The sequence below is a fragment of the Harpia harpyja genome, chromosome 9, assembly GCF_026419915.1.
Source record: "Harpia harpyja isolate bHarHar1 chromosome 9, bHarHar1 primary haplotype, whole genome shotgun sequence".
In the NCBI taxonomy this organism is placed as follows: domain Eukaryota; kingdom Metazoa; phylum Chordata; class Aves; order Accipitriformes; family Accipitridae; genus Harpia; species Harpia harpyja.
The window spans coordinates 24,326,189-24,353,811 of NC_068948.1; the positions used below are offsets into that span (position 1 = coordinate 24,326,189).

At 58.8% G+C, this 27,623-nt stretch overlaps 1 protein-coding gene across 4 annotated transcripts; it reads left to right on the top strand.

The window, feature by feature from the left end:
• The first annotated feature begins 217 nt into the window (after positions 1-217).
• On the top strand, positions 218-26,965 carry CADM3 (cell adhesion molecule 3). Of its 4 annotated transcripts, XM_052796461.1 has the most exons (11): positions 218-403; positions 15,364-15,504; positions 15,737-15,889; positions 16,120-16,257; positions 16,495-16,665; positions 17,273-17,363; positions 17,743-17,912; positions 19,958-20,080; positions 21,246-21,371; positions 21,895-21,960; positions 22,469-26,965. In XM_052796461.1, the coding sequence occupies exons 1-11, from the start codon at positions 328-330 to the stop codon at positions 22,585-22,587; spliced, it is 1,374 nt and encodes a 457-aa protein (XP_052652421.1). In that variant the 5' UTR covers positions 218-327; the 3' UTR covers positions 22,588-26,965. The 4 variants fall into 4 exon arrangements, with proteins under 4 accessions (XP_052652421.1, XP_052652423.1, XP_052652424.1 ...); XM_052796463.1 differs by lacking the exon at positions 21,895-21,960 and having other exon boundaries at positions 219-403; XM_052796464.1 differs by lacking the exon at positions 19,958-20,080 and having other exon boundaries at positions 219-403.
• Positions 26,966-27,623: the final 658 nt, after the last annotated feature.

Consider the following 27,623-nt stretch of genomic DNA (forward strand, 5'->3'; position numbering starts at 1 on the left):
CCCCCCCGCCGCCACCACCGCCGCCCCGCGCCCACCTGCCTCCCGCGGGGAGCGGCGCATGTGGAGCGCACCACCGCGCCTCTGGGCAGGGGGGGCCGGCGGCCGGAGCGGGCATGTTTACACGGGGGCCGAGGGGGGCGGCATCGGCGCGGCCCCCCCGACCCCCCCGCGGCCGCGGCACGAATGGTCTCTTCCTCGCGCTCTATTTAATCCCCGCCGCTGCCGCACCGCCGGCTCCAGTCCGGAGAGCAGCGCCGCGCCCGGTGCTGCCGCTGCCTGCGCGCCGCGGCTCGGCTCGCCCCGGCCCCGCGGGCACCCGCCGCCACCATGCTGCCCCCCGCCCTTGGCCTCCTGCTGCTCCTCGCCTGCTTCGGCGCCTCCCGGGGAAACCTCTCCCGCGACGGTGAGTGGCGGTACCGGGGCCGGGCGAGACCCCCCCCCGCCATCACTCAGCCCCTCGCGGCAGGGACCGGCGGGGCGCGCCCCTCCCTCCTGCGCCCGGGGGTACCGGCCGCACGCGGGCCCCGCGGGGAGGGGGAGGACCGGCGGGGGACCTGCCGCGCGCGAGCGACAGGTGCGGGCGCGGCGGGGCCGGGCTGCACCGTTATGTGGGTCAGGCGCGGCGGGGCCCGACAGGTGCCGCCCGCCCCGCCCCGCCGCCCCGCCCCGCCCCTGCCTTCGGGGCCCGCCCGCGCCGCCGCCAGCCCGGGGCGGGTGCGGCTGCCGCGGCCCCGGGCGGCCGGCGGGGCTCAAGGTCACGGCGGCGCCGGTGCTGCCCGCTGTGTGTCCCGTGTCCCCGTCGTCCCCCCCCAATGCCGCGTACCGCCCGGGGCGGGGCCGGGGCGGCGGAAGGTTCCAGACAGGCCCCGGCGGGCGGCGGCGGCGGAGCCCGGCCCCTCCCGGCGCTGCCCGCGGCGGGGCGGGTGGAGTCGCGGGGGGGCCCGGCGGATGGAGACTCCCCGGTGTCGTAGAGCCGCCCCCCCCGGGAGGATGGCGGGGGTCGGTGGTGACCCCCCGGGGGGGGGCAGACACCCCTCTGGGCGGGGGATGGAGTCCCGGGGGGGGCGGCAGTGACCTCCCCGGGATGGGGCGGGTCCCCCCGGCAGAGCAGGAGCCCTCGGTGGGAGCTGCCCAGTCGGAGTCCCCCCTCCCTGGGGCGGTGGGCTTGGGGAAGGGTCGGTCACTCTCCATCCCGCCGGGATTCCGCCGCTGCCGGGATGGCTGGTGGCATCCCAGCGCCTGGTCGCTCCTGCGGGAGGCGCGGGGCTCGGCTGGAGCATCAGCCCTTGAGACAAAGGGTGTTTACCCGCCATACAGCACAGCGGCGGGCAGGCAGCACGCCGCCGGGCGAGGCAGCTGGTAATGAAGTGCCGCAAAGCAAATGTAATTTTGGTAAGGGCTCATCAATGGCAGCACCTTGTTTTCCATAACCATTCAACTACAGAGTCCTTGCTGGATTGCCAGCACTTGCTGCTTAGGGCCTGTAATTCCTGTCGGGTTGCTGGCGGCTGTGTTTGCGATGTCAGGAGTCACTGGTCGTGATAAAATTGCTGCTGTGTGTGTTTTTGGATGAGGAGCAGGTTGTGGGGAGATGCAGCAGCTGTCTGGGGCCTGGCCTCTACCCCCGGTCTGTGTGTTGTGTTTTGGGGGGTGTTGCGGAGGCTGACAATGGGGGAGGGTCCAGTTGCCATCTGAGTCCCTGCCTGTGGCTTCATCAAAAGCAGGGAGGTAATCCTGGTGTGAGTATGTGCCCCTGGGATCAAGGGTCCCAAGGGCTGTTGGGGCAGAGGGAGCATGGTACAGAGGGTATGAGGTATGAACCTGGCAGCCCTCCTGCCTGCGGCTTGGGCTGCCTGTGCTGGAGTGAGGCGCAAGCCTCCCACCCGCCATCCCCAGCAGGTGCCTCCCCCGTGGCCTGTCCCTTTGCTGGAGGAGGTCACTGTCACAGGCAGAGCTGTTCTGGGGGCTGGTGCGGGTTGGTGGCTGCGCTCCCATCCACGAATCCCAGGATTTATTCTGGTTACAGCCATGGTCCTCCCACAGGAGCCCAAAAGAGTCACTTGGGTGTGGGTGGTGCTCAGTCCCACGGTGCAGGGATGTCCTGGCATCCTGTGTGTGGTGATGCTCAGTGTGTGGGTCGGAGCCGGGCAGGAGGGGGTGGCTGAGCAGCCTGGCAAGCCCTCACATGAGGAGGGGTGGCCATGACCTGGAGCTGTGCGTAGGCCTAGGGCAGGATGCAGCCTGGATGATGACACTGCAAGATTTCCTCCAGGGCTGGCCTGCTGCTGTGGCCCAACCCTGGCCATGAGCTGCCAGGCTCTCCGTTGTCCAGTGCGGCTAGACAAACAGACCCCCAAAAAGCCTTTGGGAGCAGAGGAGACTGATGGCTGGAAGATGCTTGAAAAGAAGCTTCTGGCATGTCTTTGTGGTTAGTGCCTTTCCCTCGTGCCCCTCAGCCATCAGCTCCCTGTGTGGCTCTCTGGCTAGGAAAGTCCCTACGCAGCACCCTTCCCAGGGCAGGGATGGAGTAGGTGTCTCCTCTCCTTGAAGAAACGCTCCTCCAGCACTCTGGATTTCAAAGCTACAACTGTGGTGAGGCCCAGCAGAGCCACTTGAAGCTTCCTGAGCGCTGGAAGCGCTGGTGCTTCACACTGGGGCCGTGCTTGTGCACTTGGCTGGTGTTGTGCTGCTGTCGGCAGATTTCTGAGTGTTTGGGCTGGTTGCGTGGTTGTCCTTGCTGTGAGGATTATTCCCCCCACGGAGTTATTCCACTCTAGAGTTGTGTAACCCTTTTGTTTGAACAGTGCCCTACTGTTGTCCCATGGAAAGCCACAACATGCCAAAACCAGACTTTTCAGGGCTGTTTTTCCCTGTGCTCAGTAGAAACTTCATCCTGCTGTGGCACCAGCATTGCAGGCTCTGAGCAACCCTCAATGTGCAGCACAAGGAGCACCACCATCCTGTGGCAGCGAGGGGGGAGGCTGGGCAGCATCAGTGGCACAGCAGGGAGCTGAGCTCAGGTCTCGCATCCAGTTACCTCCCACTGTACCAGAGCTGCTCCACTCATCATGTGTGTTTCTCTTGCTGGGAGAAGCCTCAGTGTTGAGGGTCTTAGAGCTGGGTCTGCCTGACCAGGTATAGATGCCACAGCAGGATGGCCAGGGCTGCTCTGTCTCCTCCTGTAGATGCTGAGGCTGGTTAGGTGGCTTATGCCCATGCCTCTCCATTGGCTGAGGAGAGCCTGGAGACCATCTTGAGATGTCTGAAGCCAGGTGAGATGAGCTCTCTGCCTGGTGTTTACAGAGAGGCAGGTTCAGGAGGCTGTCCCCTTCTTGGAAGGTGGCTTCATCTTTCTAAAGCTGGTGGAGGTTTCTGCTCAGCCAGACCACATAGGAGGAGCTTTCTCTGTCTTGGGGAAATGCCCTGTGCTTCCAGCTGGTGTCCTTTCTGTAAAAAGACATCCATCCACCCTGCCCTGCCTTTGTAGGAAGTGTCTAGTGGTAGGAGCATAGGGCTGGGAGAGATGTTTGGACTCCCACGGGGCTTTTACCATCTCTAGCCCTAGAGCAGATGATGGCTGCAGGTCCTGTAGTCCTGCTCCCTCAGGAGGAGCTTTGGAGACAAGTCAGCACCAGTCCTGAGCCAGATTGCAGGAGGCTGTGTGTGACCTCCTGCCTGTAGCATCGGCCCTGGGCCCATGGCAGGGAGACCCTGCAGAGGGAGCCCTGGTGTGCAGAAGTGGGATGGTGGAAGCCCAGTAGTTGTCTGAAGCTAACGTAATCCTTCGATTGCTGCTTACAGCAGTGTTTTTACCCAACTAATGTGTGCAAATGCCCTGTTCTCACATGTCATTAGGACTCGCCATATGCTACAAGTCTCCTTCTGTGCCAGCACAAGCCCTTGGCACTAGAGTAGAGGAAGCAGTGACATCCCTGATGAGGTGGTGGTGTGCAGGCATGAGAAGAGGGAGTGCAGCCTATCTGTATCACTCAATACCTGGATGGCCTGATTTTGGATGACTGATCAGCTGCCTGGGGGAAGTGAGCTGTTCTTGCAGTGGTGATGCAGCTGGGATCAGCATGTCAGCCGGCGGAGAGTATCCCTCTGAGCAGCCGGGCAGATGGAGCTGGACGGGGAGTGTGAAAGCCACCACTCAGCCGTCTGGCACAACGCATTAGGCTCAACAGGCAATGCTGGATTTTAAGACAATACATGGGATCAAGTGCTGCAGAGCTGCCCCACCACATACCCAGACAGTGAGGGGATCTGCTGGCACTGCTGCTGTGTGACAGGAATTTTGCTGCTGTCCCAATAACGCCTCAGGTTTTGGCATGGTCTGTGATGCTGAGGCCTGGGTGTTTGCTGGGAGCGTGGCAGCTTGGTCTGCTGGCCAGAGGAGAAATCCCCAACAGACCGGGGCATTGCTGCTCAAGCATGAGTTGAGTGCCTCCCAAGTGTGGGTACCTTTCCTTCTCTGGAAGGAGATGGAGGGAAGCACCCTACTTGCCCAGGATTCCCTGCTTGTGAGGTCTCCTGCGTGCTAGACGCTGCCACTTTTCCCTCTGCCTGATGTTCTCGCTTCACCAGGGGTGTTGGAATTGCCAGCATAACTGGAGGCGTCTACATCTGGGTAGTCACCCTGGTGCTGGCACGGCCAGGCACCTAGCCAGATGGAGGAATCTGCATTAAAGCTAACATTCTTGTTTGTTTTCACTAGGTTGATTTTAACCTAGTTTTACCCCAACCCAGGGCGTTGCATGACCATTGAGGTCCTTGCAGGAGAGGAGCAGCATGAGGGAGGAGATGGTGCAGGATGTGAACATGTGTCCAAGGTGCCTTTGCTGGCGGCAGTGCCAGTATGGTGGTCTTGGAGCTTGGTGGGCTCTGCATGTGTGCTGCTGGGCTTGGTCACCTGGGTCCCGTGTGTTTGCTGCTGTGTTAAAGCCACTGCAGAGCGTGGTCAGCTTGTGCAGATGCCTTCTAGGAAGTGCTTTGCTCCCTGTGCTGGCATTTGGCATGGTATGCCTGGTGCCCAGCCTTGCTTCCATCTGAACTGCTCTCTGGGCTCCTTTTACAGCCCAGGCAATGGCTTGGCCATCTGATGCTGTGTCTGCACAGATTGAACTGCCTCCTCATTGCTTGGCTCTTCAGTGACTCCATGGGACCTTGAAGGTGATGCCAGTGCTGTAACACCCACGTAGTCAGATGTATCTCATCCTCCTCCTCTGAATTACTGGGTCAGCTCAGCTTGAACCATCTGGTCCAGTTCTCTTCCCTCTGCTCTTGGCCAGGCACCTGCAGCCATGAAGCGATGCAGCAGCAGAGTCTTCATCACGCAGTGACGGTGAGGTGTAAATGATCTCCCTGGTGACCCAACTTATCCGTCCACCTGCGAGGGCAGGTGGGGGACAAGGCTCTCCATCCTACTCTGAAAAAGCTCCTGCTTTCACCCATGGCTGTCTCAGCACTGGGCTGGGCTGTGCAGTGGCTGTGGCAGAGGGAGGGCTGTGCTGGCTGGGGGGAAAGGAGAGGAGCCAGGCAGGAGTCGGACACAGTAATGCTGTGTTGTGTTTGGGCAGCCCTGATGCCAGAAGCACTAACCCAGACGAGGCTACCTAAAATGAGCAGTCAATAGCAGCGAAGGGAGGCGGAGAAGCCGAGATGTGAGATGAGGGCTGGGCAGAAATGTGCTTAACCATTCCAGTCACCTGCCTGGCGTCACGCTCTGCCTCCACTGTAATGCAGGCTGAGGGCACAGGGACCAGTCTACGCACGGGCAGGCGTTGGACTCTGCAGCTCCCACCGCTCGGGGATTGCGGAGGCTCCCTGGTGTCACAGGGACATGCTGGAGGGCAGCAATGCTTGCCGTGGAGCCAGATGGCAGATATTTCCAGGTGACCCTGGAGTTTGCCTGTGGCTGTGGAGCAGCAGAGCTGCGAGCTTCCCCTTATTGCTGCAGGGTCCTGCTCAAGGGGACCTGCCCCTTCCTCAGGTGATGCTCCAGGCAGTGTTCATCTACAAATGCTCTTCCTCACCTTACAATGCTTCAGATGGTGTATTTACTGGCAAGCCCAATGTGGAGCATTAGCTTTCCAGACCACTGCTTTTGCTGCTGCTTTCAGGCCATTGTTTCCAGGGAAAGCAAGTTCTGACACTTCTGGTCTGAGTGGCCAGTGGTGCAGAGAGCAGCAGGCTTCCTGGGCCACCTGCTGTGTGGATGCTGCACAGGAGCTGGGTTCACTTTCTCAGTCTGGAGACAAGCACAGGGCTGACCGTGCCAGAAGACAGGGCTTGTTGGGACCCCGTTGCCTGATGCACCCTGGGGACTTGTTTTCCAGAGGTGGGATGTGTTTGGTGGTGTCCATGCCAGCGCTGTGCCCAGGGTAGCAACTCCTCGTGCTCCTTTCTCCTGCCATCAGGCTTGCATTCTGCTCTCCTCCCAGTCTGATGTGGTAGAAGCTGTGGGGAGATGGGCCCAGTGGTGCAGCATGCTGCTGACAGTGCTCCTGCCTTGGCTGTGTGCTGCAGGGCTCTGCTCTTAGCTTGTCTTTAAACAGCTTCACCGTGAGCAGATGAATGCAGTAACGGGTCAGCATTGTGGCACTTTTCTGAGGGGCTCTGTTTTGCCTCTCCACATCTCACCAGCTTTGGTTTCTGGCTTTTTTTTGTCTCCCTGTGATGCTGGGGACTTCATCTCCAAAAGGGACAGACCATGCAACAGCAGAGATGACCTAGTGGGCCACAGCCAAAGCTGAGAGCGCTCTGTTCTCCCTGGACATCCACTGGGATGTGGGGACTCCCTGCTGCAGCTGGGCACAACAGAGCATCCACTGCAGTCACCTGAAAGACCAGTGGGATTGAACCTGTATTTTAATCTTTTGAAGTTACTCTTCCCTCCTGTCTTTCTGGGAAGTCAGGAGGAGGTGTCAGTGTGTGGTGCCCATCGGCAGGCATGCTGTCCCCTAGGAGGGGAGCAGAGCTGCCAGGGTTTCCCCACTTCTTATTTCTGTTATAAATATCCTCTTACACAACCTTGTGTGTTTAATCCTTGGACAGTTGGGAGTGACAATTTCTCATGCCAGCTTGGACAGAGCTCTGCTGCAAGTGTTTAGATGCCTGCAAAGCAACAAGCGATGTACCAGGGCATCCAAAGCAACCATTTCTGAGACACCTCGCTGGGCAGGCGGGAGATCCTTAAAACAGAACTGTCAAAGCAAAGAGCTTGTTCCCTTGGCAACAGTCATGTTGGAGATTGGCCTTAGGGTAGGAGCTAAAAAACATGCTCAAAAAAGTAGTTATCAGCTGTTTGCTGTCAAACTGGAGGAGGGCCCTGGGAGAAGGGTCACCCTGCCTGGCTCTGCTTGCTGCTGCCCTGCCCCGGAGGAACGCCTGAGACAGGAGGGTCCTGGTGAGCTTGCTGCTCATTCACAAGGCAATTAGTCCGCTTTTGGAGGGGCCCAGGAAAGCTCTGACACTGGGGATGGCTGTCATGGTGCTTGTATGATTTGTGGTGGCCCAGGATGGGGCTTTTCCCCCTCATCTGTGTCCTGCCTCCTCCAAGGACTTGCCTATACTCTGCAGGCTTGCATGTGGCATGTGCCTGAGCTGGGGTCTTGGCTCTCCCTGGGCAGGCTGCGGCTTTGGGCTTTGGCCAGTGACTTGCAGGTCGGGATGGCAACAGATCCTCTCAGCCAGGGGATTGCTGATGGCCTCGGAAGGAGGCAATCACCATGCCTGGTGCTGGGATTCCCTGATGATGCCACTGGCTTTTGCTGAGCTAATTGGCCACCAGACCGGTGTGAATGTGCAAACACGACTGAGCAGAGCCGCCAGTGGCGGCCTGCGTTTGTGCAGCTGCCAAAGCTTGCAGGCAGGAGCTGCTGCTGCCATCAGAGGGGTTCCCCAGCTCCCTTGTCCCCCGACCAGCCTGCTCCTATCCCAGCTCTCTGCAGGGGCTCATCCGGTCCTGGGGCAACTGGAAGAGCAGTTGATGTCTGGGGGGGACCAGGCCGTGTGCTCTGAGAGGGCAGAAAGAGTCCTGCTGGTCCCAGAGGAGAGTCTGCTTCCCAGCTCTGCTCTGATGTGTGGCAGCAGAGGAAGGCGCGTGGCGAGGACGTAGCCGAAGGCATGCAGGAGGGGCTCTGTCAGTTTGCTCTAAAAGCAGCTAGCCAGGGCTGGAGGAAGAGGGCATCCTGTGATCTGAGAGCCTCCGCTGCACTTGCAACCAGCCTCTCTCTTCAGCTGCTTCTTTTTTGTGGCTGCTCTTGGCTGCTGATTGATTGCTAATTGCTGGCCATGTTTCAATTGCTTAACCCTGGTCAGGTGTCACAGGCAGCTGTCAGCTTTCACCGTATCCTCGGGCAGTGTCTGTCAGGGAGGTGACCGACCGCATCCCCATACCCTGGGGGAAGGATGCAGCTCTGCAATTTGCCAGCGGTGCCCCTTGGACCAGGATCCTGCTGCTCTCACCTGTAGAGGGCTTGGGGCTGCTGGAAAGCATTGATGCGGTCCTGGAGGCTGTGACCAAAGTCTTTAGTGTGGTCTTGGGAGAACCCCAGCAAAGGCCCAGGGTTCAGAGCAGGCTGTGATAAGGAGCTGGGTCCTGTGATGAGCAGCTTTGCCTTTTCCCCAGAGAACGTTCATGCACATGTCTGCTTGCAGAGAAACAATACAGAACTTGGTGTTTAGGCTGGGGAGTCGGGGTTTTTCATGTGGACTGCACTTGAAGGCATGAAGCCCCTGTTCTTGGCCAACCATTTCACTTGCGAGGAGCAAGCTCCTGTCATGTTGGAAGCTTGGATGGCAGGTCCCCTTGTTGCTCCCCCCATTAACCTGTGGATCTCGCACCCCACATCATAAGTCCCCAAAGCAGAGGGCTTGGCTGTTGCAGAGCCAACTGTTGAAGGGTGGCATGTCACAGCATCCTTGTCTACAGGAGATCTGGAGTTTGGAGCAGGTTCTTAGGGGTTGTATGTTTTCCACTTCTAGTGAGCATTTGTGTTTATGTGACAGTCTTTTGTCACCCTGAGGTCAAATCTTTTGCTTTGGGGGAAGGATGGGTCAGAAAGGCTGGCTGTTGTGGGCTGGAGGTACAAGGGTGGGAGTTGGTGGAGGGGACAGAGGGAGGTTTTAGCACCAGAGGGTGCAAATGAGGATCCTGGATGGATTTGTCCCTGTGAGGGTGAGGAAAACCTGTGAAAATTCCCGAAGTGCCTGGATGCCGAGGAAAACCTGTGAAAATTCCCGAAGTGCCTGGATGCCACAGCCTCTGTGGCCTTGCTGTGCTGGGGAGAATCGCCTGCCCAGCCTGAGAGTGGGATACCCCTGCTCACTGGGAGAGCAGCTGGGTGATGGTACACTGGGATGTCCCCACTTCTAGTCCTCTTCTAGATCAGCCTGGCTTCTTGCATCCCTCCCACCACCACCTTTTGATCCAAGTCTGCTTCAGCCTGCAGCCTGGCCCTCCATCTGCTCCCTTCACCTCCTGCTGCCCAGATCCTCCTCTGCCTTGCTTTTGCTTGTCTGGCGCAGAGCTGTCCCATCTTGCTAGCTGCCTCTTGGTGACAGCACTTGGTAAAGTCTTGCAGCCATGAGAGATGTCTAAATGGTGTGGGACTGGAAAAGGAGCCGGCCCTGGAGGTGTTGCAGGAGGGCCTCTTGCCCTGCACCTCCCAGAGGGATGTGTCTTCTGTCTGAGGGCTGGAGTGTGCCAACAAGGCTGGCTTCCACAGGCGAGCATGCAGGGAAGAGGAGCATGGGGTGGCACTGAGCAGATGCACTGAAACAAGAGCAGGTTTCCCCCTCTAACAAAATCTGGAGCAAGTCAGCTGCCGGTGAGGAGGAGCCTGGAAGTTGGGCTCTGGGTATCCCAGACTGTGGATTCACATGCTGCTCAAATCAGCTTGCAAGCAAGCTTGCACAGCAGATGTCTGAGCCCGCTTGGCCAGGTTTGCAATCCACTGAGTTCAAAACTGCCACCTTGGCTGCGCTGCTCCAGTGTCACTGCGCGGGAAGGATGCCTGCGGCTGGAAATGGAGCTGTGCAGTTCATGGCTGCTGAGTGAATTATTAAAATACAGTCCTCGGAGAGGAGATAACTTGCCTTAGAAAATGTCTGTGTCAACAGAGATAAATTGGATCTTTATGATGATGAAACTAGACTAAATAGAAAAGAATGAGGAAAATGACAAGTGGTGTTTTTTGGGCCATGGCTGTGGACTGGAGGTGTTTCAGGGATCTGAGCAGTGGGTGTTTTCCTCTGGGGCTGCTTCTGCCCCAACAAAAGCTTTTGCAGCCAGGAGGCAGGCTCAGACGGGTGTGGGGTGGATGTGCTCAGCAGAGGCTGGGAGAGGGTCCTGGCAGCTCCGGCTTGTGGTTGCTGCTGGAAGTGCCTCCAGCTTTCGGCAGGCCTGGGCAAATGCTCTGCCCTGTGGAGATGGGTGTGGGCAGCAGGATGTTGTCCAGATGCACTGTGAAGTCTGCTGGGCTGCAGTGCTCTTCCCAGACATTGCTCCCTGCTTCCCTGAGGATGCTCCAGGTGAAATGGCTCCTGGAAGGCAGAAGGCTTGCCATGGCATTTTGTTGCAAAAGCCACCAGAGATGCAGTGCTGCAGAGGATTTGGTGTGTCTGTGCAGGGAGTGTCCTGGGGCTGGAAGCAGCAGAGCTGCAGACCTTTGAGAAGTGTCTGTGCTGGAAGGGGGTGTGTGTGGCGGCAGGTCCTGCTGCTGGGCTCAGGGAGCTGGGAGAGATGTGTACATGGTTTTTTCTCTCATAAATGTGAATGCAACCCCCCCTGCAAAAGTGCACAATTAATGAAATACTGATTTTCCTAGCGTGGTGCTTCTCTGATTTCACTGCACTGACTGGGGTCCGAAACAAACACAGGCATCAGCTCTTGGCCAAAAACAAGGGGCCTGGCGAAGCCTTTGCTGTGGTGTTTTGTGGGGTGCCTGAGGTTGCTCTGCCTGTCCCAGATCTGAGGTAGTAACTGAGCCTTCACTGTCCCTGCCTGCAGTGGGTCTGGCCTCCTCCAGGAGGGTCCTGTGGAGGGAGAGCCGGGTCCTCTGCCTGCCAGGAGACCTCACTGCTGGCTTGCCATCTGCAAAATAATTTTTTACCCTATCGCATCATGATGGTGGGGCCTGAGGTGGCCAGTAAGGCTTGGATGGCCCCTGGGAGCTAGAAGGTGTAGATGTGAGGGATCTGCTTCCCTCTCCTGGAGAGGAAAGCCGTGAGCACAGGAGGGCTGTGGAGGCAGCAGGGGTCCTGGGGTGGCTGCACCTGCCTGAGCCCAGCACCATGCAGGGAAGGCTGGATTCAAACACTGCATGCTTCTCCTGCCTTGCCTCATCCCTGCAGAGTAATGCTGGAATCCTTGGGGCTGTGCACGTGCCTCCTTTGCCCCGGTGTGAGAGCACAAGCCATCCTCCAGTGCAGCCTGGTGCCAAGCCCTGCCAGCATGCTGGGGCTCGGGCTGCACAGCCCCTCAGACCATAGCGGCGGGGCAGTGCCAGGGGCTGCTCTGGCCATCATGCGGTGTCGCAGAGGGAGGGTGAGGGGACTGTGCCAGCCCAGGCTGTCAGGTGGCAGTGGCTCTGTGCTGGCACCAGTTGCTGGCACAGCGAGGGTGGATGCTTCCCTAAGCGTCCAGCACCTGTCTGTGGCCTCGCGGGGGCTGTTTTAACTGGTGTGCCAGGAAGACCTGAAAGCTTTCACTGCAGCCAGCTTTCTGGAGCATCCTTGCTCTGCTCCTCCATATGCCTCTGAGCCCCTGGGATACTGCCCAGGGCCCCCCGGGGGGCTGGGACCCCTGTGTGACAGGTGCCTGCTTTCTCATAGCAGCACCCTTTGCAATGCTGTTGAAGGGCCATTGCGCTGTGAGCAGCGTGGCCTAAGTTGCCATTCATCTTCCTTGGGAACCCCCAGGATCTAACCAGGAGGATGCACTGGGCTGTGCCAGGGCTGGAGCTGCTGGATTTGGGAGCAGTCACGGTGCATGACGCATCTTCCTTCTCAGTGTGCCACTGTCCCCAGCTGTGGGATGGCAACTTTGCCCCTTGTGCTCCCTGCCTGTGCTGCCAGAGGGGGTCTTGCCTGCGAGGGTGGCAGCAAGGCTGCGGAGGGATGGGGACCCCATAGGCCATGCTTTGTTCCTTGCAGGCCATGGCAGGAGCAGGAGGTGGTGAAGCTCCCCGTGGTGGGACTCGCTGCTCCTAGGGTCCTGCCGCCCACTCCTTTCCTGGCCCCACAGCAGGTCCCGTGGCAGCTCTGCCCCTATTCTGTCAAGGGCCAGCAGGTTACAGCCGTGGCAGTTTTTAATTAAATCAAGCCGCACTGGCGCAGTGGCCCAGCCGTGCCCATCTGTTCCTCCAAGCTGTTGGGCGCATGGCGCGGAGGCGAGCTGAGTATCTAGGTCGTGCCGGAGGGTGCAGTGCGGCGGGCCAGAGGGGCTCTGCCACAGGGGCCGACGGGGGGGGCTCTGTCCCCCACCCTGCACAAGCTGCTAGCACATGCCCGTGGGTGGGAGAGCCGGACATGGCTCTGCAGCTCTCACAGAAGCATGGTCTCCGGTGGTCCTGGCTGTACCAGGGAGCTGTGAGCCAGGGAGGAAGAAGAGAGGTCATCAACAAGGCCAAGCCAGATCTTCAGTGGGTCTGTGTGGTGCCCTGTGTGTCACCCAGTGTAGGGGTGCAGGTGGCATCACCTGGCCCCTGCCCTGGGAGAAACACACCCTGCTCTGTTTAACCTCTCTCCACACTAATACCTTAATGAGGCCAGTGCTGTGGCAGGTGGTGGTAATTGTGTTAATTAAGAGATTGAGTCTGTTCTGTGTGAGTTTTAGACCCTGTTCTCAATTGCATCCAAGTTGGAGTGTTCTGAGTTTGGACAACAGTGGCTTGCAACAACCTAATCCCCTAATTAACGGTAGTAGCAGGGCAAAGGCATCGGTAACAGAATTAAAACAAGCTGACAGACAGATCTCCCCAGTCGGGAGGAGTGGACAGAGAGCTGTGGCTCAGCTGCAGACCCCAGTACGTGATGTGGCAGAGACCTGTCCCGCTTGCCTGGTGTCATCCCCAGCACTGGGCGTCCTGGTGCTCCTTGCCGGTGCTCCTGCTGTGCCTGGGCCTTGAGTGAGCTGGAAATGTATCAGGGTAGAGCCTGGGTTGTGATCAGCAGTTGGGAACAGGCTGTGGAGGGAGGCTTGGGCACTCTGGCTGGCTGGTGTGTGGGGAAGGCTTGATCACCACCTGTAAATATCTGCAGGGAAGGAGATGTGAACCAGAGGCTCTTCAGCTGACCAGGCAGGAGTGTAGCAATGGCCGAGGGCTGGCCATCAAACCCAGGCAGGTGGAGAGGAGCAAAACTTCCAATAGCAAGCATGAAACATTAGCATTAGTGATGGGAAGTTTCCTGGGGCTGGAGAGAGAGTCTTTACCCTGGGAATATTTTTAATCTGAATTTGATGCATCTCTGGTAATCATGGCTGCTGGGAGTGGGCAGGGAGGGATTCATGCACATTCCAGCCCGGGCCTTCTTGGAGTTTAACATGAGCCAAGCAGTCCCTGGGAATCCCGGCAGCCTTGTCCTCCTGCCCTCCTCCAAAACCTCTTCACTCCTTCCTGCTCCCTGCGATAGCTTTGGGGAATTTGCAATGTGAGCAAAAGAAAATATTTCCCTTCGCTGTTCTGAGTGGAAAATGGGGAAATTCAGCTGAAGCTGCTCCCACCCCTCTCCTTCCAATAACTGGCGCTTCTCCCAGGCAGTGAATATCATGCAGGAAAACAAACATGAAATTAGGACTGCACTGCTGGCTGTGTGGGCACACAGGCAGGATCACCCAAGGCTTGGGGGTCCTGAGGCTGAGTCCCTGCCTAAACATAACTTGGGCTGAGACAGAAGATGACAGTTTGTCAAGCCCTGTGTCCAGCACGTGAGCAAAGTGCAAACAGCAGCAGCATCTGTGTTCCTCCCTCTTGTCCATGTGGCTGCCTGTGGGCCCAGCTGGGAGAGGAGGGTGTGCAGCCCCCAGGCTGGGAGAGCCAGCATTCCCCTTTTCCCTGTGTAGCTCAGCTCATTGGCACATCAGCTTTCCCAAAATAGCTGCCCTTGGGGCAGGCGGGGGGGGGGGGGGGGGGTGGTTATCTGATCCTGTTGCTGCTCTTCTCTGCCCTTGGGCTGCTTGGCAGTGTGGAGCCCTCTGAGGAGCCTGAAGGAAGCAAAGGACAATGTCTTAGCTGAGGAAACGCAGTCTGGGAAGGGATGTGCATAGCCCAGGAGCAGCATGAGCAAGAGAAAAATCCCCTTAAGGAATGACATGGAGAGCGGGCCACTGACTGCACCCCACAGGCCACGCTTAGTGGACCATGGATGCTTTTGCTGGAGGCAGGGGTGGAGATGGCCAGTGGAGCATCCCATTGCATGGGATGCTTGGCACAGAGGCACCACGGGTGTGAGCTCCAGCTTGCTATGACTGCCAAGGTGGTAGAGCAGAGCTTGCTGCCTCCCCAGGTGCCTGTGCTGGTGCCAGGATCTCCTGCTGCCTCCTGGCGTACCCCTGCTCCTGCCTGGATCTGCTCATGCCTGGTAGGCACCAGCTGCCTGTATCTTCCAGCAGCCCCAGGGGTTGTGCTTAGAGCCAGGCCTGACACTGATGTCTGTGCAGGTTGGCATGGAGCTACTGCCTGGGGACAGCAGCACCCCGGGAGCAGCTGTCCCAGCAGGTGCTGCAGGTTGGGTGGCAGGATGTGTCCTGCCTTCTGTCCTTGCTTCTGCGGCTGCGATGGGGCCATTCCGTGCTGGGGAATGGGATCGCAGTGGGAAACCTGGGCTGACACATGCCTGTGGGCAGGTCCCTGTTGTCACCAGGGCGCACAGGACAGCTCTGCTCCAAGCATGCTGCCTGTGCAATAGAAGCCCTGGAGAGGGACACTCACCCATGAACACATGTGTGTGTGCACATCCATGCTCAAGGGGCTGTACAGATGCTCCCAGATATACACATGTGCACACTGGCATACACTCACACTGACAGTCTCCCTGGATCCAGCCAGACCTCTGGCAATATCTGCTCCTCTTCCCCATGCCCCTCCATGCTGCCACTGAGAGCAGCTGAGTCAGGGTGACCTAGTCCCCCTACTCCAGTCTGTGTAGCCTGGCCATCGAGGGCTTGGGGTCAGCTGGAAAAAAGGTTGTCCCAAGCAAGCTGTGTTCAGCCCAGCACTGGAATCCTACTTGTCCCAGGGGTTTTGGGGACACTGCTGTGTTCCTCCCTCCCTTCACTTGGTTGCTCAGTGATGCTCATGCACACCTGGGGAGAGGCGATGCCCAGGGCCCCTGCTAACCTCTCCTGTCTGTGTCCAGAGAGCCAGCCCACAACGTCAGATGAGACTGTGGTGGCCGGTGGTACAGTGGTGCTCAAGTGCCAGGTGGAGGATCCTGATGACTCCTCGCTGCAGTGGTCCAATCCTGCCCAGCAGACCCTCTACTTTGGGGAGAAACGAGGTACATGTGCAGGAACTGGGGATGGGAGAGGGCTGCCTGGGGAGAGGAGCCAGCTCCAGGACCAGAGCGATGGTGAGGCAGAGGGAAAGTGGACCAGGGCCGGTGGTGCCCCAGAGGGTGATCTTCCCTCCTGCTCCCCACCTACAGTGATGCCACCAGGCACAATATGAGCTAGCAGAGGGGTGTGGTGGTACTGAACCAGTCACTCACCCTATTGTCCCTTTTCCCCCAGCCCTGCGAGATAACAGGATCCAGCTGGAGAGGTCCACACCTAATGAGCTGACCATCAGCATCAGTGATGTGGTGCTGTCGGATGAGGGGGAATACACCTGCTCCATCTTCACCATGCCTGTGCGGACTGCAAAGGCCCTGGTCACTGTGCTGGGTAAGCCACTGGTGGCAGCCCCTGCACCTGCTCCCAATCTCCTGCCAGCTACTGCCCTGCCTGCAAGATGCTGTCCATACAGCTGTTCATCTCTGCTACTCCTGTATACCTACCTACCTGTTAACTCATCCTTGCAAAGTTTATTGACATGTCTCTGCATGTGCATCCGTCTCTGGGTGGCAGTATACACATAGCTAACAGGCTGTTGTATTTCTTGCCTCCTCTACCAGGAATCCCCCAGAAACCCCAAATCTTCGGCCATGAGCAGCCCATTGATGAGGAGAAGATAGCCCGGCTGACCTGCCGGTCCTCTGGCAGCAAGCCCGCAGCCCAGCTCCGGTGGAAGAAGGGCAACAAGGAGCTGACGGGTGGGTGCCCAAGTAGTGGGGCTTTGCCCGGAGGGACTGAGGTGGCTGGGGAACACCATGGAGGCAAGTGCATCACCAGGGGTTGCAGATTTGCCCAGTGCTGGACCACACTGGCATCCTATGCTACTGCCAACAGAGGGATGGGAACAGGATGTCTCTTACTCAACATGCATGTCAGCCTCATGCCTCTGCTGGGGTACTGTGTTCATCAGCTCTAATGGTCCGCTGTCCCCACAGACGAGGGCACTGAGGTGGTGGAGGACCCCAATGGAAAGACCTTCACCGTGAGCAGTCGGGTGGAGTTCCGTGTCACCAAGGAGGACAACGAAGCTGAGGTGACCTGCACCGTGGACCATGAGTCCCTGCAGAACTCTGAGAGGTCAACCACACAGAAGCTGCAGGTCCACTGTACGTGGTGCATGGGGATGAAGGGACAGGGCCACATTGGGAAGGGGACAGGGCTGTGGAGAAGTGGGAGAGATGGAGGAGGCCTCAGCATTACCACAGTTCAGCAGACATCACACACGTTGCCCTACACTTATATGTACATACAGCCATTACACATACATGCATACAAACTCATCAGCCTGCATGCACAGGGGTCACATGTAGGGGAACTGCGCAGTGACACTTCCCCTGCACATGCCCACCCTTGGTTTCCCCTGCCTGTCCCTGTTTCCTGCCTGTCCCCACCTCCCTGAGACTTGTCTGTGCCATCCCCTGCTACCTGCCTGCACCATCTCCCATGTCCTGCCTGTTCCCATTCCCCTTGTCTTGAGTGTCCCCTGTGATCCCAGGGTTAGGGATGTGGGAACTGCACTGTGCATCCCCAGAGTGCCGACCCCCACCACTGTGCACCCTACCACCCACAGGTGCACTTACACTGCACCCTTGCACATGCAGAGCTGAGGCCAAGGCAGGGTGCAGGGGCAGGGTTTTGGGGTGCCAGCAGGCCCCTGCACAGTGTTGGGCAGGGACAGGCAGTCACCCAACTGTGCCTTTCCTTCTTTTTCAGACAAGCCGACAGCAAAGATCGAGCCGCATCCCCAGTACCCACGGGAAGGCGAGAAGCTCCAGCTGCAGTGCGACGGGCAGGGCAACCCCATGTAAGGCCCCCTGTTCAGCCCCACCAGGCCCTGGCCAACTCCTCCTCCCACTGCCAGGCTCCCAAAACCACCACTTAGCTCCCCCCAGAGCTCGGGCAGGCATTGCAGGTAGCACTGTATGGGATCAGGGCCAGGCACTGGCCTTGCATTGATGCCAGGTAGGGCCAGGCACCCCACAGAGAACAGGCAAAGCCTCTGTCTTCTCCCTCGAGCAGCAGATCCATCTTGGCTCATCTCTAAACGGGGTATTTCCCTCCTGTTTAAATACTTCCGCACCTTCGTTGCCCCCTCCACTGCCCGGCCAGGGACTCCACTCTGCCCCAGCCCACCCAGGGTGCTGGGGAGGATGGTGGTGTCTCACCACTATCCCGCTCTGCAGCCCCCAGGAGTTCCTGTGGGAGAAGGAGGGCAGTGATGCACCCCTGCAGCTGAGCTCTGACAGCGTCCTCATCTTCCCCTTCCTCAACAAGAGCGACAGCGGCACCTACGTCTGCACAGCCACCAGCTCCATGGGCAGTGTCGTGGCCAAGTACAACCTCGACGTCAGTGGTAAGCGGGACTGCAGGGCACCTGGCATCACCCAGTTTCTCCTGGCAGCTGCTGGTTGGCACAGCCGCTTCCATCGCAGCTGCATCTCCCTGTGAAGGGGTGCATGGATCCAGGGGGGGGCTATGGTCAGAGTGGGGCTTTGTGGTGCAGGGTGGGTGCGTGCATGCAGCTGGGTCTTGGTGCGCTCACTGGCAGAGCACTGCATCGCCAGCTCCTCTGGCCACATCCAGCCCCTGCATCCTTCCCTGCACTGTGCAGGGCCGCTGCCTGGGGCCGAGAAGGGCAGAGAGCAGTTTGGGGGGGTGTCGGGGCAGGGACACCACATGGCTCAGGCTGAGCTCAGTCCCTGTTGCCTCTGATGGGGAGTGGGGGCGTGATGGGGGAACTGCAGGGGCTGCAGGCAGGACTCTGCTGGAGTCTCTGGGACAGGAGGAGAGGCCAGTGCTCCTGAGCCTGTCACAGGCAGGAAGCCTCTGCATACTGCCACCGAAAGCCAAAGAGGATTTCCAGACGGCGCTGACCATTTCAAACCATGAGGTGCCCTGGCAGCCCTGTCCCAAGCTTCTGGAGATGGGCCTCATGGCTTGCCCTGAGCTACTGGAGCTAGAGGCTTGCATTGCATCCCATGTCCCCAGAGTGTGTCACCACTCGACACCCATCCTTGCGTGGGAAGGGGCAGCACCTGCCAACTCCCCGCATGGTGCTGTCCCCTCACCACCACCCCCTGCCCTGGCTGTGCTCTGCTGCCATGTTTGCTGTCGTTGTGCCCTGCTGTGTCCAAGCACCGTGTGTCACACGTGGAGCAGAGCTGTATGCTGCATGGGGCTGCAAGCGCTTCTCCAGCCCATCCCCGGCTGTTGGCAGTGCTGCCCTGGTTCCTGTGCTCAGCACCCAGGCCCTTGCCCGGCAGCTTTCCCATGTTGGTAGGAGCCTGTTTCCCTGAGTTTTTGGCCTTGGATTTGGGGTTATCCTCCTCTTCTGCCAAATCTCTTGCTATCTCTCTCCTCTCTACCAGCCTTGGACTTTCCATCTTCCAGCACTCATACATGTTCCAGCTCTTCCCTTTCCCATCCCCTTTCCCTCCCCTCCTGTTTTGGGCACTCTTGGCATCCTTCCCTTCCAATAAGGCTGTGGGTAGAGGGAGCACATGGCAGCACTGTGCACCTTGGGCACCCTGTCTCCCCGAGTCCCTTTCCTCTGCCTGCCCAGGAGGAGCCCCTAAATGCCCGATCTGTGCAGTCGCTCCTTCATCACCCCTTGTGTCCTGCCCCCGTCCCCCTGGGTGCAGGGTCTGCCCAGGCAGCTGGTTCCTGAGCCTGTCTGTGAGCACCCAGCAGCACCCAGAGCCCTCCGCACCTATCCAGGAGCACAGCAGCCCCTGGGGTGCTCAGCACCCATCCACAGGCTCACAGCAGCATCCAGGGTGCTTGACACTGTCCACGAGCACATGGCACCCAGAACACCAGTGTCCCCCACCCACTTGGTGTCACAGCTCCTGGCAGAGGAGCTCCACACCTAGGGTCGGTTCCCCTTGTCAAATCCCACCTCTTTTTGCCCAGAGCCACTCGGGTCTCGGGCATCATCACTGGAGCAGCCACCTTGCCCAGCTGAGCTCTCGAGCCTGCCTGCTGCAGCGGCCACCTTGCTCAGTAGCAAGGGAGAGCAGAGGTGGAGCGATCCCTGAGGGTGTGCATAGAAAAGTGTAGGTGGCATCTCACGGTGGGTGACACTTTACAGCCACCGCAGTCCCAGGGCTCCCAGGCAGGAGGGTCCCAGTGGGGTCCCTCATGGAGGAAGGTGTGACTGGGCGTGCTGGCAGGGTAGGAGATGGGGGAAGATGTTCACAGCAGTGTGTCCCAGAGGACGGTGGCAGGAGAAGAGGAGCAGGACCCATGGCCAAGAAAGGGGTTGTGGAAGGAGCCACTGAGAAGAATGGGTCCCATCAGGCTGGGGGGAGCCAGGGTCCTCTCCAATGAGCTGTGTCACCCCTCACTGGTACCTCCCGGGGTTGATTCGTGTCCCTGTGTTTTTGTTGTCCTCCCCAGATCTTTCCCAGCTCCCCACCCCACATGTTCACTCCACTCCAGCCCCTCCGCCAGGCCCTTCCCAGCCCATCTCTCATGCTTCCATGGCCACCGCTTCATCCTTCACTCCAGCTCCCATCCAAGGTACCGTAAGCTCCTTTTCTCTCTCTTTACGGACCCGCTGCTCACCAGCCCAGCGGGAGAAGCTCCACAGGAAGATGGTGGCCCAGCCCTGGATCAGGGACACCCTTGCCACATCCCAGGCACCCAGCCAGGCTCCAGTCCCTGTGCAGCTGCTTGTTGGCGTGTGTGGACTCTGCAGCCACCATCTCAGCACTTTGAGGTGGTGGTATGCAACAGAAAGAGCCGAGGCCCCAGAGCCTGGGCTGCATAATGGTCATTCCAGCTCTTCCTGGCAGGTTGGGGCAGCAGCTGCCTGTGAGCTGCAACCTGTGCCTTGTATCTGTGTGAGATGTTGTCCCTTTGTCCTGTTGCCTCCCCTGTTGTCTTTCCCACCCTGTCCTGCCTGAATGCCCCCTTTGAATGTTTCTGTGGCTGTGTCCCCTCCGAGCTGACGGGGCACAATGAGAATGGAATGGAAGGAGGATTTGTCCCTGTGTACCAGGGCTAATGCAGGATCCCAGCGCAGACTGTGCTACAAGTTGCAGCTGACTTGGGACTGGCCTTGGGGTCCCACCTTCCTTGGGGTGCCATCACCTCCTGGGATGCAGTGTGTAGCCATGCCAGCCTGCATGTCACTTTCCTGCTGGCATGGCACAGGGGAAGAGTGAGCCAAGCCTGGCTCCGTAGTGTGCTCAGCCTCCCCTTTTGGGGAAAAAATCCCATGGTGAAGGATGGGGTGGTGGGATCGTGGCCATGCCTGAAGGCAGAGGTACTACAGGCTGCACAGAGCATGTTGCCAGTGCTGCTCCCTGGGGCACATCACAGGCAGCCGGGCACGGGGATGGGTTTGCCCATTGCAGCTCTTCTTGGCTGCCTTCTCACCCAGGCAGGGCTCCCAGCACAGCCATTGGGGCTCCTCTTGGCTCACTCCCTGCAGGAACCTGTACCAGTGCCCATTGCTTCTCTTCCTTGCTTCCCCCGCTGCCTTCCCTTTTCTTACTCCCACCTTGACAGCTTTCGTCTGCAGCAAGATCGAGCTGATGGCACTGAGCCAAGCAGGATTGGGCCCTCCAAGGTGCCCGCTTGCAGCCCTGAGCGGTTCGTGGGACAAGCAGCAGCCTCTGCTGCTCAGCAGGGTCTGCAGCATACCTTCTCTCTGTTTTCTCTTCCTTTGCCATCTGGGCAGATGCCAGCCCAGTGCCCTCAACCTCCAGCACGTACCATGCAGTGATCGGCGGGGTGGTTGCCGTCATTGTCTTCCTCCTGCTGAGTCTTCTCATCGTGTTGGGACACTACCTGATCAGACACAAAGGTATGGGGCGGGGGAGCTGCATGGGGGCCGGGGGGCAGAGCCAAGACCCCTGTGCTGCATCAGAGCAGGCAGCACAGGGTGTGCTCCCCCCTCGATGGGTCGCTGGTAGCAGGGATATATCCCCGAAGCGAGCAAGCAGCATGGGGCGGGGGTGAAGAGAGGCAGCTCCCCATCCTGCAGACCTGCCCCTGTCCAGACAAATGCAGCACAGCCAGTGCTCCTGGGTTTGGGAGCTGCTGCCCATGCCCATGCTGGCACCAACCCCAGCGTGGAGATGTCCCAGTGAGTCCTTGGAGCTGAGCAGTACCAGGTGGAGGCAGCTCCTACCCTATTTCTCCATCTCTCCTTCATGGCTTGGTACCCACTGCCCTGGGACTGCCTGTGCTACTGTCCCTATCTGTGCCTGACCCCATCTCCTCCCTCTCCCTGCCCTCCTCGCTATTCCTCCAGCCCTCTACCTTCCTCTTCCTCCTTCTCCACCATTTCCATCTCCCCATCCCTGGACTTTTCATCCGCCCAGCAGGTATGTGCATAAGACATGGGGAGACGGTCACATCCAGACATCGGCAAAACCCAGCAGAGGTGATGTGTGAGTAAGAGCCCCCCATTCCTGCCCTCCGAGCCCAGCCAAGCTGCTGCTTCTGCCCCATGCCGTGCTGGTTCTGGGGGCAGCTGGGAGCTGGAGTCTCCTTGCAGATGGCAGTTTTGCAGAGAAACCCTCCAGTTTTCTGAGGAGGAACAGGGACGGATGCAGGGAGGGGCAGACGGTGGGGAGGGCAGGAGATGTGCCTGGAAATGCAGGCAAGGGCTGCTGCCTCCAAAGTGGGAGGCAGTTTCATCCTCTGGCTAGAGACAACTGTGAAGGCCTTGAGCAGCCCAGGCAAGGTTCAGTCTCCAGGCAGAGCTTGTCCCAGGGAAACTGGTGACTTTTCCATTTCAGGCCAAACCCAAAGGACTTTTCTCTCAACTCTGCTTTCCAGCCAGCCCTCGGGCTCTGCCACTGGGGCCCCTCAGGCAGCCCAGCTTACCCCTGCTTGCATGGGAGCGGGGTGCCAGCAGGCCCCCCCCGATGACACTGACCCCCTCTCCCCACCCAGGTACCTACCTGACCCATGAGGCCAAGGGGTCAGATGACGCCCCAGACGCCGACACGGCCATCATCAATGCAGAAGGCGGCCAAGCCGGCGGCGACGACAAGAAGGAGTATTTTATCTAGAGGCGTCGGAGAGAGTGAGAAATGGAGCCAACAGACCCCGATGGAAATGGAAACCAGACCACAAACCCCACTCAACCCAACTGATTTTCTCTCGCGCCCGGCACGGGCAGACGGATGGACAGAGAGGGATGGCGGGACAGAGAGCAGAGAGCGACCAGCCTGAGACATGATGCTTCTTCTTGAACTTGTACAAAACGTTATTACTACGAACAGTGAGAGCCCCGGCCCTGTTTGCTTGCTTGCACCTCCATCCCTGTGACCAGTGCTCGCGCAAAACAGACCAACCAGTGAGTGAGCGACTTTCCTTCTTCCTTTGGACCTTTGCTTTGGTTTCGTGGCTGCTCTTTGCTTTGGGCCCTTGGTTGGGATGTTGGGCTGGGGTCGATGTAGCTCTTCCCTTTGTTTCTCTCCATTTTGGTTTCTTTGACATCCAAGGATAAAATCAGCTCCAGGTTCTGGTGCAAGCTCGGGGCAGCTGGGTGGCCACTCTGTCATGAACGCTCGCCCCGTGCCTCCCACTGAGAGCCGGGACCCACGTTCCCACTGCTCCCCCCAGCCTTGGCTGCTGTGTGATGGCCCCAGCCCCAGCTGGGACGGGGAGTGTGGCCAGTGAGACAGGAGCGGGATGCCAACAGGCAGTGTCTCTGCCTCTGAGGTCTTGGCTCGTGGCTGGGGTCAAGTGGGGAGGGACCCCAGGCCCCTGCCCTGATTTTATCCTTGGTGGTTCTTGTCGAACAGTGTCCATTTGGGAGGAGAGCTGTCCTCATGCGCTAGATGTGTGAAGGGGGGGTGAGCTTCCAGGGTGGGAACCGCTGAGGCCCCCAGAGAGACTGGGAGCTGCCAAGCATTGCAGCTCCCTGGTCCCACCCCAGCGGGAGGGGGGAGGGCAGAGGTTTGGGGGCGAATCCAGAGAAAAAGCCCCAACTTTACAAATTCTCAGATTGGAAACATTAATTCAAACCATCTATTGAGATGTTCAGTGCAGGAGGCCACCTGCGCTGGGAGCACCAGGCAGAGCCGGGAGAGCCAGTGGGCCTGCGACCATTGCTGCTTCCCTCTTCGCTGGGCTGGCTCTGGGGCCCCCAGAGCCTCTGGAAAGGTAGTTTAGACCCTGAGAGTGGCTTCAACTAGAGCTGACACAGCTGATGGCACCATGGGAGCTGAGCTGAGCTGGAGACAACCTGCTCCCCAGCGCTAGCAGCCTAGAGTGGCACGAGGCCTGGGATTCCTCTGGCCGAGGAGATGTGCAGAGAGGGGCTCCACCGGGGTCTGCTTCTTGGAGCTGTCTGTCCCCCTTCCCTCCCCAGCCTCTTCCCAGAGCAGGTGTGAGCTTAGAAAAGGCCGCTTCCCACTCAGCTCCAAGGGCTGCAGCCAATGGCGGCCAAAATGCCCGGGTTTAGTGTCTCGGTAGTTCGGGGGTCTCCAAGGAAGCTTGGGGCAGGGCTTGCCCTACCTCCTACCTGTTTCACTGTCTCTTCCAAGACAAAAACAAGAAGCTTTCCCAACCTCTCCAGCATGTCCCCAGGGTCTGCTTGGCCCACCCCAACCACAGACCCACAGGATGGGGCTACAGGGGGCTACACACTCCAGCATCTGCAGGACACCCCATACCCCCTGGGGAGCCAGGCCCCATCCCTCACCCTTAGGATGAGGTTTTCCAGCTTCCCAGGACCTCTTGGTCTGGACACAAGGGGTTTGCAGGAGCTGCCTTTTGGCTGGGCACCCCTTCGATTTTGGGTTGTCTGGAGGAGGAGAGCCCTTTGGGAAGGAGCAAAAGCCCTCAGTGGTGTGGGTAACCTCACCTTGGAGGTAGAGGAAGAGCTTGTGTCCTCCGCTGTGGGGTACCAGGGGCCTGTGGGGCAGGTAGTGTCGCTGACATCTAGACCCTGCGAGCCTGTGGCACAAGGAGGACACTGGCAGGGAAGCCATTGCAGAGCAAGCAGGGCTGGAAGGGGGCTGGGGCCAAGCAGACGAGGAAGAAGAGGCATGGCTCAGTGGCAGGCACAGGGTGTGAATGAGCGATGCATTTGTGGCACGTGCACAGATGTGACTAGGTTCACCGTGGCTAAATCATGTGTCAGGAGCATGCAGGGAGCAGTGTGTTAGCATCTCAAGAGAAGTGCACAAAGCCTTCGTCATACATGGTGAAGAAAACCTGCAGTTTTCTCGATGTTGTTCCTCCCTTCCCATCTTTTTGGAGAAGGATGTTGGCCTGGAGTCCCAATGGTAGCTCCGAGCTCATTTTGAGGGATGCAACCGTTGCTGCTGGAGATAACACTGCAGATGTTGTCGATGCTGTTAACTACTCCACTGCACACTGAGCATGTATGAATGTGCAACCTGACGCTTTGCTGAAGATCTTTAACATCCACTGTTGAATAGACGTAATTCCTTCAAATAAAAATGCAAGGATGTGTTTTCAAGTATAATTTAATCTCATTGTAAGTCTACGTGCTGTAGATGGTTACAAAGAAAGCCCCAGCCTGGGGGTCTGGGAGGGAAGGGGGTTAACTGGTCCCTAGGGAAAGGGATGTGGAATCCGAAGTCAGACAGGGAGGTTTGTGCCCCTTCGAGGCAGCATGTGCATGGCCGTGGGCAGTTTCTCCCCAGCACCGCTGCTCCAGAGCTGCTTCAAGGGCTGGCACAGGTGGTTGCCACTTTGCCCTGGTCAGAGAAGTCAGGATTTGGCCTTTTTGAGATGCTGCATGGTATGGGACGTGGCAGGATGCAGCAGGGGGAGGACTGGGCACAGGCAGGGCATCGGGGCGGGGGGGGGGGGGGGGGGGGGGGAACCTGCTGCCTGTGGCAGATGTCATCAAAGGATGGGCTGGGTCTCACCCCAGGTGGACCCATTGTCCTGCCACAGCAAGAGGCTAAGCTACAGCCCCAGGTGTTGCAGGTCCTGGGAGTGGTGGGAGCATGAACATGAGGCTGCATCTGCAAGAAGGAGCCAAAGGGCTCTTTTTGCAAGGGAGCAGTAGTCCCACTGCCATGGGTGTGAGGGCAATGGAGACCCTGTGTCGTGTGAGGGGTGACAGATACACCAGGTCACACGTGTGAAGAGGGACATGCTGTGGGATAAGCGCAAGGGGTGATGGGGACACCATCATGAGATGATGCATGCTGCGATGGGGCATGTCATGGTGTGGGAGGGTGCAGTGATGGTGCACCCATCATGATGCTGATGGAAGGTGTGATGGGACACACCATGTTGTGAGCGTGACGGAGAAACCACGTTGCAGGTTTGAGGCACTGATGAATAGATTATGTCATGGGTGTGAGGTGTGGTGGGAAACGCCATTTTGGGAGCCCAGGGGCATGGTGGGGTACGCCATGTGTTGAATCTTTTGGGGTGATGAATACACCGTGTCACAGGTGTGCAGAGGAACAGCAACACAGCCATGAGTGGGGGCATGATGGGTGTCAGTCGTAAGCTGCACCACACCATGAGTGTGTTAGGGTGATTTGAGGTGGGGGTGATGGGGTGCACCCTGTGTCAGGTCTGGGGCATGTCCTGTTGTACGTGTGCGCAGCACTGTGGTACACCAGGTCAGGGCTTGCAAGGGGCATTGGGTACACCATGTCATAAGTACAAGAGGTGATGTGGGTTGCATGAAGGGATGAGAAGCTACTACACCTTGATGCTAGCTAGCATGGGGGTGACACCACACACTGTCAACGGTACGGGGAGGCGGCGGGGTACATGGTGTCACTGATGTGGCTGATGGTGTATGTGCTGCACTGCAGAGGGAAGAAGCGATGGGGCAGGTGGTGCTGCTGGGGCGGTGATATGAGGGACACTGTCACAGAGGAGTGGGGACACCAGGCTCCTGTCCCTCCCTGCCAGCATCCAGCAAAGCCAGGCAGTGTCATTGCATGGCTGGGAGAGCCCAGGGCACCAGCCGCCTTCCTGGGCCTCGGTGGCCACTTCAGGAGCAGGGGGTCCTTGTTGGCCACGTGAGCAGGGGACCTCCAGGCCCATGTCCACCCTGTGCCACTACGTTCACCTGTGCTGGGCCTGGGGCATCCGAACCAGGACGTGGCCAGGGCTGGCGCTGGGGGAGCGAGGAGGATTTGGGACCCTGTGGTCCTCGTTTGCAGCCAGGCCTGTTCACTCCCACTCACCAGCCCCAGTGAGGCTCCAGCCGCTTCCCAGCCGGCACTGAACTCTCAATAGACACGAAAGCCATATTTGTAGGGAGCTCTGGAGACGCTGTGGGGTGGCAGTGGGGCAGGGCAGAGGACGGTCTGTGTTGTGCTGTGTTCTTGTATGTACATAAAAGGGAGACAACGAATGTTGATGTGACTTTATAACCTTTCTAATATCCTGTGCTAATCTCGGAAAATAATCCTATAAATATATCTGGATTACACATTACCTGCCTGCGCGTCTCTGCTTCTGCCTGCGTGTGCTGGATGCTGCCAGGGCCTGGGAGGTGTCATGGCTGTGACACCCCCCCAGGGTGATGGGGAGCTGGGGGCACCGAGGCCAGGGGAGGGGGCAGAGCTCAGCCTGGTGGGCAGACACGGCTCACCCTAGTGCACAGCATGGGAGGGGTGCAGCTGAGCCCATCGCACAGTCCATGGAGGCATAGCTCAGGCCCCCTCAGGCCTTGACCCTCAGCCCCCCCAAACCATACTCTCCATCAGCTGCCTGTCCCCAGGCCCGCTGTGCAGACCCCTAGCCCTTTTACCCCCAAATCCCCCCACCTAGTCCCCCAAACTCCCACTGCAGACACCCAGACCCTGACTCTCAGCTCCTCCCAAATTGCCAGCTCTGCCAAACAACAGTAACCCTCAATCCCAACCCCCTGAGTGCCCCCCAGCCCCACCGCCCTCCATGAATGCTCTCACCAGGCATGAGGGCCACCAAATGCCCCCGGCCCCTGCCAAGCTGGTCTTGCTGCCCACTGCAGCCCTGGGAGCCCATGACTCAGCCCCAGTGCTGCAGGGTGACCTGACAGGATCCGGCCTCCCAGTGGGGCTTTTGGAGGAAGAGCTGCAAATTTCCTTGCTGTACGGGAGCTGGAAAGCAC

What these genes read in the sequence shown, in the direction of transcription:
- CADM3 (XM_052796461.1), top strand. Translation starts at nt 328, where the DNA reads ATGCTGCCCCCCGCCCTTGGCCTCCTGCTGCTCCTCGCCTGCTTCGGC. An exon ending in GACGGGCAGGGCAACCCCAT is followed by an intron (nt 17,364 to 17,742) that starts GTAAGGCCCCCT and finishes CCCGCTCTGCAG; the next exon opens with CCCCCAGGAGTTCCTGTGGG. An exon ending in CACTCCAGCTCCCATCCAAG is followed by an intron (nt 20,081 to 21,245) that starts GTACCGTAAGCT and finishes CCATCTGGGCAG; the next exon opens with ATGCCAGCCCAGTGCCCTCA.